Source organism: Hyla sarda, chromosome 12 (genome assembly GCF_029499605.1).
Source record: "Hyla sarda isolate aHylSar1 chromosome 12, aHylSar1.hap1, whole genome shotgun sequence".
In the NCBI taxonomy this organism is placed as follows: domain Eukaryota; kingdom Metazoa; phylum Chordata; class Amphibia; order Anura; family Hylidae; genus Hyla; species Hyla sarda.
In genome coordinates, this window is record NC_079200.1 from 4,473,518 (window position 1) to 4,484,771 (window position 11,254).

Here is an 11,254-nt window from a genome sequence, read left to right on the forward strand (position 1 = left end):
CATACATTGGTGGTGGTCATACATTGGTGGTGGTGATACAATGGTTATGGTCATACATTGGTAATGGTCATACATTGGTGGTGGTCATACATTGGTGGTGGTGATACATTGGTTATGGTCATACATTGGTAGTGGTCATACATTGGTGGTGGTCATACATTGGTGGTGGTCATACATTGGTGGTGGTCATACATTGGTGGTGGTCATACATTGTTGGTGGTCATACATTGGTGGTGGTAGTGGTCATACATAGGTGGTGGTCATACATAGGTGGTGGTCATACATAGGTGGTGGTCATACATAGGTGGTGGTCATACATTGGTGGTGGTAGTGGTCATACATTGGTGGTGGTCATACATTGGTGGTGGTAGTGGTCATACATTGGTGGTGGTGGTGGTCATACATTGATGGTGGTCATACATTGGTGGTGGTTTTCATACATTGGTGGTGGTGGTGGTTTTCATACATTGGTGGTGGGGGTCATAAATTGGTGGTGGCCATACATTAGTGGTGGTAGTGGTCATACATTGATGGTGGGTGTTTTCATACATTGGTGGGTGGTTATGGTTTACATACATTGGTGGTGGTAGTGGTAATATGTGGTAGTGGTCATACATTGGTGGTAGTCGTCATACATTGGTAGTGGTGGTCATACGTTGGTGGTGGTCATACGTTGGTGGTAGTGGTCATACATTGGTAGTGGTGGTCATACATTGGTGGTAGTGGTCATACATTGGTAGTAGTGGTCATACATTGGTGGAAGTGGTCATACATTGGGGGTGGTGGTCATACATTGTTGGTGGTCATACATTGGTGGTGGTCATACATTGGTGGTGGTCATACATTGGTGGTGGTGGTCATACATTGGTGGTAGTGGTCATACATTGGTGGTAGTGGTCATACATTGGTGGTGGTGGTGGTCATACATTGGTGGTGGTCATACATTGGTGGTGGTGGTGGTGGTTTTCATACATTGGTGGTGGTCATACATTGGTGGTGGGGGTCATAAATTGGTGGTGGCCATACATTAGTGGTGGTAGTGGTCATACATTGATGGTGGGTGTTTTCATACATTGGTGGGTGGTTATGGTTTTCATACATTGGTGGTGGTAGTGGTCATAGATTGGTAGTGGTAGTGGTCATACAATGGTTATAGTCGTCATACATTGATAGTGGTGGTCATACGTTGGTGGTGGTCATACATTGGTGGTAGTGGTCATACATTGGTAGTGGTGGTCATACGTTGGTGGTAGTGATCATACGTTGGTGGTAGTGGTCATACATTGGTGGTGGTGGTGGTCATACATTGGTGGTAGTGGTCATACATTGGTAGTGGTCATACATTGGTGGTAGGGGTCATACATTGGTATTGGTCATACATTGGTGGTTGAAGTCATACATTGGACAAATACATTCCCAGCGGTCCTAGTGCCGGTATGTTCCTCTACCGCCAGCAGAATGTCTGGCCGGAATTTCCGCAGTGTGAATGGGGCCTAATAGTAAATCAGAGCCAACATGTTTGTTTTAAGAAAATTATGCGTCTGATTTTTATTTATTTATTTTTGCTTTAAAGGAAACCTTCAATTCCGCGGCATTTTCAAACGAGGAGCGGAAGCATAGAAGACCATTCGAGTTTGAGAGCGAGAGGGCGGAGGCCAAGCCCCGGGGTATGCAGCATCTCAGCTCTCCTCTGGGAAGGACCAGTGCGGCGCTGAACGGATGGAGAGAGACCGCCATGGAACTCTGCCGAGAACAGGCCGCGGGGGGCAGCGCCACCTATTCCATCAATAGCAGCACACCCAAAATGGCTGCCATGAGCGGCCTGCAGAGTTCTTTGGGAATGGACTTGTCGGGAATCTTGCAGGCCGGACTCATCCATCCCGTGACGGGACAGATTGTTAACGGAAGCTTGAGGAGAGATGAATCGTCCTTCAGGAGGAGAAGAGGAAGAAGAAAAAATGTCGAAGGGATGGATCTGGTGTTTCTAAAAGAACGAGGGATGCACGCGGGAATTGTGGTAAGAAAGACATGCTACATTGTCCTAAAAATTGTGGTGTTGTGGCGGCCATCTTGCCTGAGCTGTTCTTAAAGGGCTACTCCACTGGGCAGGGTTCAGAACATTTAGTTTCGAACGCTGTGTCCGCGCTGCAGAGGTCGGCCACACCCCCTCGTTATGTCATGCCACGCCCCCTCCCATAGACTTGCATTGAGGGGGCACGGCGTGACATCACGAGGGGTGTGGTCAACCCTTGCAGCGCGGACACAGCGTTCGGAACTAAATGTTCTGAACGCTGGCCAGTGGAATACCCCTGTAACAGCATTAGGAAAAATGCTTTGTTGCATGCCCCTTGGACATAGGCGACAATAGATACGAGCTGGCGTAAATGGGTAAGGTTTCTGGGCATGCTCAGTGACCTTTGCAGAGGTCATTCTCAAGCAAATGTCCCCGATACCCATCCGCAGACCATAAAAATCCCTCTCCTCTTTCCTCCCCTAACGCGATGAAGCTTCTTTATCGTTTGATCCGTTATCTGGTGGGTGCAGGACCTGCCGCCTGATTACGTAATTTCATTGCATGGCAGGTCCTGCGCCTCTTCAGATAAAGAAGTGAAGAAGAAGGTCCTTTACCACTAACAGAGCGGAGGATGTAGAGGCTTCAGCGCAGGGATTTATTGGAGGAAACTACTCAATGGGGGCTTCCATCTAATTGGGAGATTACCTACCTACTGTGGCGCTTCTGCTTAGTGGTGGTTGGGATCGAGTATCGGTACTCGTTAAAAAAAAAATATATATATAAAAAATTATAATGATATTGAGACATTCTTTATTGCTTCCCCTCAGTTCCCTCCTTCTACCCTATCTTCTGCTCTCCCACTGTAATCCTGCCAGTTCCTCGCCCAAAGCTGTTGCAGTACATCTTATTTCACAGCAGACTATCGCAGGATCAGTCAGGTTGCAGCACCTGCTGTATCCATTCCCTGTCTGCTCCTATATCTTTCATTGCTTAGCACAAGGGAGCATGGTTTTAACACACCGTATTCTTCCCTAAATGTCCAAATAAAAAATATATATATGTTTATGTCCGATAGATGGTGATATAGCTGTAGGTGATGGTCAGAGTTGGTGACATCACACTGGGGGCGGGGCTAAAGCCTAGCGGCAAGCAGATGTTGATGTGTCATATCAGGAGAGAGGTAGTAGTTGTTGAACTGCTGAGACAACACTACACTGGCAATGAGAGGCCTACACAACTTTCGGGATTTATGCAGAAGCATCATACCAGAATGCCCTTTTAAAATACATTATATTATATAATATATATATATATATATATATATATATATACACATACATATATATACATACACACACATATTTAAATATATATATATATATTTTTTTTTTTCTATAGTACCCAGATTCCATTTGGAATTAAACCAAGGAGCCTGGGTGATTTTGTCAGAGTGCCACCTATATCTTTGGTTGAACATGAACAGTTTTTGGCATTGAATACATTGGTGTTTATGAGAACATTATATAGGATGTATTTGACGTTTCCCCTATTAAGGGTCACCCTCATTCTGATCGATCACCCGCTCTCTCTTTCATACAAGGGGCTACGTGAAGACTCTTCTCAGCTAGGCTCCGCCCATACGGAAGGATCTGTCGCTTCTTCACATTCTGCAGCATCAGCCACTAAGTCGCAGCCTGAGAAGGTGATTCCTAACAAGAGCCTCCTGGAGTGGCTGCGCCAGCAGTCGGACTGCGCAATAGACATACCGACGTATGCGGGTGTAAGTACAGAACAGCGGCCAATCTAAATTGCACTATAACGTGGAAGAACAGCGAACATCACAATGGTGCAGGGGTCCTCAGGAAGACCGTCCAGTGCACCATCACTAGTATGCAGAAATGCCTCCATATAGGTCAAAGAAGCCAAATCTACATATATGTTGTATACAGCTGGGCAGGTACAGACCCTATTGACGATGGAAACGTTCACGCCCAGTTGTCAATTTGTTCATTCTTCTCATTACGGATAACACAAATATTAATGTGTTACACAGGAAAGGGGATAAAATTCTCATCACGATGGGTGGGGGGCTGGGGGCGTGGCTTCGTGCTGTCCATCCGCTCGGACCCCCCGCAGTCTCCTGTATGGGGGCCAGCTACTTACCTATTCTTGGCACTGGCCAGCTCCCACCCTCGGAGAGGGGCTTCAGTAACAGCCGGCCGGTGATTTGATGAGTGGGCCCAGTGGTCCTACTCTCACCGATCAGCAGATAGGCAGATAACCTCCCTGTCCCCACATACTAAAATAACACATACCTGTCACCCATTTTTCTAAGTCTCCTGTAGAAACTATATGTCAGGAGACTGGGAAAGCTGGGTGACAGGCAGAAAGAACACAGTGCCCTGTAGCGAGTCAAAACATTTAAATAAAATACAAGTTTTTATTTATTTTTTATGTAAAAAGAAAAAGCCCTTCCCCTAATAAATAATAAAAACTAAAAACACAACCCTTTTCCCCATAAAAAAAACTTTAAAAAAAACCTGTCACATGACTTTTAAAAAAAGAATCGGTACTTGTACTCTGTCTTAAATGATAGAAGACAAAAGAAAAAACAACGGGACGCTCTCTCGTATGCTGTTTGTGAGGAAATGAAGGGGGGGGGGACGACCCACCTCCTCACCTCACCTAATGTGCTGTACCGACCTGCTGAGGGGATGCAACCGTGTAAGTCCAGTGTAAGTCCAACACTGTTGGGAGGTGTGGGGAGAGATTAGTGGATGCAGTGTGCAGCTCTATCTCCCCTATCCGTGTCCCTTAGGGTACGGAATGATAGACGGAGAATGGGTAGATAAAGATGGGGAATTGTGTAGAGCGCTACTGCTGTCAAAGTATGGACTCAAACCGCCACGGTAGCACAGGACATTTTATTGAAAGGTTTTCAAAGGACAACGCGTTTCGACGCTCACATGCGCCTTCATCAGGTCCACAAGAGAATACTAACAATGTGTCCTGAAGTGCCGGCTGTGCTGTAGTGGCTAACTACAGCACAGCCGGCACTTCAGGACGCATTGCCTGTATTCTCTTGTGGACCTGATGAAGGCGCATGTGAGCGCTGAAACACTTGTCCTTTGAAAACCTTTCAATAAAATGTCCTGTGCTACCGTGGCGGTTTGAGTCCATCCTTTGACAGCAGTAGCGCTCTACATAATTCCCCATCTTTATCTACCCATTCTCCGTCTGTCTTAAATGGGCACGCTCATTAAAACTAATTTTTGCTATTGCACTCCTTATGGTACATATAACAAATCTTTGTAATGTACTTTGTTTAAAAGAATGTTTTATGTTTGAAAAAGCTGCCACTAGGTGTCTCCCTACTTGTCCAGATCACATTCCCCCCCCCCCCCCCCCCCCCATCTCTTGCACAGACTTTGGACTCCTGCTGGCCTGGGAGAAGTCCAAATGCAGAGGGGTGTTTGCAGCCTTAGACAATCATAGCTCATCTCACACTGCACTGCTCTGGGCTGTGTGTAGCGGAGTGAGGAAGTTCCCCCCTGTATGACTTCAGATGATGTCACGCCTGCTGGGGAACGCCCCTTCCCAGTCTGTGAATATGACTGAGACGGAGCAGAAAATACAGAGCAATATCAAGGTAGAAAACTAACAAATAATAAAAATAAAGGCCGGGGGTGGTTTATCATGATGGGGGCAGTGACCTGGGGGGGATTCTGACATTTAACAAGATCATGACAGGTAATCTTTAAAAAAAAAATAATAATAGTATTGGGACATCCCTAGCTAGAACGTTCACTGATCTTTTCACATGTTTTATAGTAACTCCCAATGTCTTACAGAGTTTTTCAGACAAACCCAAACCCAGGCGCACACAATGCAAGGATCCTAGTAAGGCGGACATGGGCATCCTCACCGGAGAAGACAGGATCTCCGCTGCGAGCAAAGACGCAGGGCGAAGGGTACGACATGTACTAGAAGATCTCACAATTCTATAGTGTATCCTGTTGGTGTTACACATTAGATGTCGGCTGAAGCTGCTGATTCTGGTGGGAGCGGCTGACCGTCGGATGTATACGGGCGCCCCCCGACTCTCCAGAGTACAGGAGGATCAGGCAGCTCTCCCCATTGAGAACACCGACATGTTCCGCCGAGCGTGTATATATATATATATATATATATATATATATATATATATACAAAGTAACTCATCACACCATTACCTGAGAAGGTGGTGTGATGAGTTACTTTGCATATTCCTTACCCAGAAAGCCCGCGGAGTGCTAATGGCGTTTTTAAATCTCCGTTTTAAACCGGAAGCGGTGTTCCTCTCCCTGAGGAAAAACATATATATAAACAGTGGCGATCAAAAGTTTGGGCACCCCAGGTAAAAATTTGTATTAATGTGCATAAAGAAGCCAAGGAAAGATGGAAAAATCTCCAAAAGGCATCAAATTACAGATTAGACATTCTTATAATAGGTCAACAAAAGTTACATTTTATTTCCATCATTTACACTTTCAAAATAACAGAAAACCAAAAAATGGAGTCTGCAAAAGTTTGGGCACCCTGCAGAGTTAATATCTTGTACTGCCCCCTTTGGCAAGTATCACAGCTTGTAAACGCTTTTTGTAGCCAGCCAAGAGTCTTTCAATTCTTGTTTGAGGTATCTTTGCCCATTCTTCCTTACAAAAGTCTTCCAGTTCTTTGAGATTTCTGGGCTGTCTGTCACACACTGCTCTTTTAAGGTCTATCCATAGATTTTCAATTAAGTTGAGGTCAGGAGATTGTGAAGGCCATGGCAAAACCTTCAGTCTATGCCTCTTGATGTAATCCCCCGTGGATTTCGAGGTGTGTTTAGGACCATTATCCATTTGTAGAAGCCATCCTCTCTTTTAACTTCAACTTTTTCACAGATGGCATCAAGTTAGCATCCAAAATTTGCTGAAATTTTATTGAATCCATTTTTCCTTCTACTTGTGAGATGTTCCCTGTGCCACTGGCTGCAATTCAACCCCAAAGCATGATTGATCCACCCCCATGCTTAACAGTTGGACAGAGGTTCTTTTCATTAACTTCTGTTCCCCTTCTTCTCCAAATGTACCTTTGCTCATTCCGGCCAAAAGTTTAATTTTAACCTCATCGGTCCACAGAACTTGTTTCCAAAATGCATCAGGCTTGTCTATATGTTCATTTGCAAAATTCAAACACTGATTTTTGTGGTGAGGACGCAGAAGAGGTTTTTTTCTGATGACTCTTCCATGAAGACCATATTTGTACAAGTATCTCTTTATAGTGGACTAGTGTACCACAACTCCAGTGTCTGCCAGATCTTTCTGGAGGGATTGTGCAGTCAAACGTGGGTTTTGAATTGTTTTTCTCACAATCCGAGCTGTTCTGTCTGATATTTTTCTTGGTCTTCCAGATCTTGCTGTAACGTCCACTGTTTCTGATTACTGCCATTTCTTAATTACATTCCGAACAGAGGATATTGACATCTGAAAACGTTTTGCTATCTTCTTATAGCCTTCTCCAGCTTTGTGAGCGTCAACTATTTTCAGTTTCAGATTTCTAGACAACTGCTTGGAAGAACCCATGGTGCTGATTGTTGGGGCAAGGTCAGATGAGTCTGGGCATTTAAAACCTTTGAGATTGACATCGCCTGGTCTTCCCAGATGATGATTGAGAACAATCCATGACACTGGCAGGTCTCAGCTTTGCAAAGGGGGCAGTGCATGCTATAAATTCTGCAGGGTGCCCAAACTTTTGCAGACGCCATCTTTTGGTTTTCTGTTGTTTTGAAAGTGTAAATGATGGAAATAAAATATAACTTTTGTTGACATATTATAAGAATGTCTAATCTGTAATTTGATGCCTTTTGGAGATTTATCCATCTTTCCTTGGCTTCTTTATGCACATTAATATACATTTTTACCTGGGGGGCCCAAACTTTTGATCCCCACTGTACATGGGGCCACTACTATACCTCCGATTGGAAAAGATTGCGGTATATGTGACTTCATTAATACTGTTATATTCTTTCGCAGAACCATTGCTTTAGGGGAGGGCATCTTCAAACATAGGGCACCAGGCAGATCCTGTTTAGCAATAGTGCATAAAAAATATAGGGCGCCCTGTAGGGGACCTCATTGAAATCAGTGGGGTTCTTCAGGATTTGGTGGAGGCTAAGGCGCAAGTGTACGCAGAACGTTCGCCATTTAATTGTATGAATTTTCTATAATTATTTCTGCTTTTTATACATTGTTTCTATGGTTTAGTAATAATTGTGATGGTTTTCTTCTCCGTCTACAGGCGTTCCTTCCCGAAGCCAAGTACAGCAGGATATTATCGGATACTATCGCACGTGACGCAGGGCCCAGGAGGAGAGGAAGACGACCACGTAGCGACCTGATAAAGTCCCCAGGAATTGTGGCCTCCGATACCTCATCGTCCGGCATGAACCCACTTTTTATGAACGGCCTTATCGCTGGAATGGATATAGTGGGATTACAAAACATGAGAAATATGCAGGGTATTCCACTGACGGGGTTGGTGGGGTTTCCTACCGGATTCGCGGCGGTGTCTGCCAACGAGGACGTGAAGAACACTTTGAGCATGTTACCCATGATGCTTCCTGGTATGACCACCATGCCGCAGATGTTTGGCGTCGGAGGGATCATTAACCCTCCCATCTCCTCCTCCGTGCCGTCGTCTTTAGGAAGCACAATCAAAGGTGCGGAGAAAGCCACAGAGGACAAGGACTGCAGCCAAGAAGGTACGCAGGATTCCGCGCCTTCAGACAAAACGCCGGGCGCTGCCTTCAAAGAGCAGACGGAACCAGCAGTGACTACGAGCAGCCCGGTAGCTTATAACCCATTCCTCATTCCCGGCATGTCCCCGAGTCTGCTGTACCCTTCCATGTTTCTGTCGCCGGGCATCGGCATGGCAATACCAGGGGTGCAGTCCAGCCGCTCGTCGGAGGCGGGAAGCCACGATCCGCAAAAGCGGAAGAGAAAGAAAGTAAAGGGGGACCCTCAGGCTTCGGAAGCGGAGCCGACAGAGCAGGAGCAGCCGTCACCCGGTGGCCAGAACTGTGTAGATAAAAGTGACACTCAAGCCTCCGAGAAGGACGAGGACGATACTGGTTTAAGAGAAACTCCGGACTCTACTAAATAGAACTACGACCCCCCCCCTCTTTAAAATTGTGACTTGTGAGTTCTCTTTCTCATGAATATTTCTTACACTCTGGAGTGTCCATCAGTAAACAAAAAAAATTCTACCTAAACCACTTCCCCGCTATCTCCGTGGTGCGTCTGTAACACCTGGACTCTTACGGTAGACCAAAAACTACAAAACGTGGATGTTGTAGGAAAACGGAAAAAAAAAGTTCAGTTCATTTTATTATTATTTTTATTTTTTTTTGGTTATTTCCATTCCATAGATCATTTCCGAAACTAACGATCCCGACGCCACCCCCCGTAACAAAGATCAGGCTCTTGACTTGATTTCTTAAAGGCACAGTGTTGCACAAAGCCTTAAAGCAGCAAATCCCCTTCATCCAAAGACAGGCTTTTGGCTAAAGCAATATACCCGGTGCTGTCCGCAGTCAGCGTTGATGTAAAAGCGAATTCTGAGCTGCGTCTTATTCTGTTTTGTTGTTTGTGTGTGTGTATACGTGTTTACCGGCTGCGCAGTGGGCTTGAAAAAAAAAAAATTATGATGATTTGAAAAGATTTCCACTAGCCGCAAAGTTGGGACTAATCCGAGGCATCGCAGGCATTACTGTATTGATAAAAATGTGAACCCCTCCCCCCCCCCCAATTTTATAATTATCGCTGCGATTCGTGGTAACAGGAGGCAGACCTGCAGTTTATTAAGAATGTATATGGAAGGTTATAGTGCAATATTTTCAGCTGTTCCAAGATAGATAAAGCCCTGTCTACCTCCTCCAGAGGATCCACACTTTCCTTGAAAGGTAAACCAAGGCTTCCCTCTCATGAGATGAGAGGTAGGCCTTGATTTACCTTTCAGGGACTGTGTGGATCCTCTGGAGGAGGCAGACAGGGCTTTGGCTGTCCAGGCAGGATTTGTGGTTTTGCAACAGCTGGAGGCACACTGTTTGGAAAAACGCTGTCTAAGTGGGTCATCTGTGTTCACTTTTAGTGCACTTCTCTTTCAGAGTATTCTTTGGTGGCTTCGTTAAGTCCCGTTCACACTGATCAGTTACTGAGCGATCATCCGCTGCAATTCTTGATAGGTCCCTGTAATTCTCATCCTCCTTGGCGGAACAATCTGTGAGATTATCTGTGGCAACATAGACATTGTGGAAGTAATGGCGTTCTCCACCAATCGGTCAGGAGACGCGCGCGAGATTCGAAAGCTGACCGCAAGATTCGTAAGCTGTCCGCGAGATTCGTGTAGGATTCATCACACCCTGAATGGTTCCTAAAAATGTTTAACACCTATTTTTCTTTATTCCCAGTTTTATACATCTAAGGCCATGTTCACACCGTGTTTACGGCGTATGTCGCAGTTTTCTCGCACAGGGCGGGCCGTTGATGTATACTGTGGCGTACAGCAGCGGGGCGCCATTCAATTTGTCAACCCAAGCAAAATTAGAGTTTTTCCCAACTATACGAGTTTTTCCAAACCAGATTTCCTCTAGCCGTTGCAAAACTACAACTCCCATCATGCCCGAACAGCCGTTGGCTGTCCGGGCATGCTGGGAGTTGTAGTTTTGCAACAGCTGGAGGCACCCTGGTTGGGAAACACTTGCCTATACCATTAGAAAGCTGCCAGAACGTAGTCACTCGGTGACTACATTCTGGGCAATTCCGATGGTATAAGCTAATTCAACGGGACTCCATTGCCTGATCACTAGGTGACTACATTCAGACAGTTGAACCGCGCCCCATTGCTGTATGACAATAGTCGTCCACGTTCTTGGCCAAAATGTTGAGATACCGGGGGCGTAAGCTTTAAACTTGGTGTAAACCTAGCCTAAAGGGGTTAGAAAAACAGAGCTGATTTCTTCCAAAAACAGCACCACCCCCTTCTTCAGGTCATGTGTGGTATTACAGCTCTGTCCCATTGAAGTGAATGGAGCCCAGTTGTAATACCAAACACGAAGGAAATAGCTGTTATTTTTTTAATTTAATTTTAATTTTTTTAATTCATGGAGAACCCCTTTTAAAGCAATATTTTTGTAAAATTTTACCAAGCAGCATAGGG

General features: G+C 45.3%; 1 protein-coding gene across 6 annotated transcripts in view; it reads left to right on the forward strand.

Annotated features, from left to right (window-relative positions):
* Positions 1-9,948, forward strand: part of CHD6 (chromodomain helicase DNA binding protein 6) — a 136,930-nt gene extending 126,982 nt beyond the window's left edge. For 5 of the 6 annotated variants that reach the window (XM_056549343.1, XM_056549345.1, XM_056549347.1 and 2 more), the window contains 4 exons: positions 1,574-2,017; positions 3,615-3,794; positions 5,866-5,985; positions 8,336-9,948. In XM_056549343.1, the coding sequence (XP_056405318.1) occupies positions 1,574-2,017; positions 3,615-3,794; positions 5,866-5,985; positions 8,336-9,199 (1,608 nt within the window). In that variant the 3' untranslated portion in view covers positions 9,200-9,948. The remainder of the gene's footprint in view (positions 1-1,573; positions 2,018-3,614; positions 3,795-5,865; positions 5,986-8,335) is intronic. The other variant, XM_056549348.1, reaches the window with a different exon arrangement.
* Positions 9,949-11,254: the final 1,306 nt, after the last annotated feature.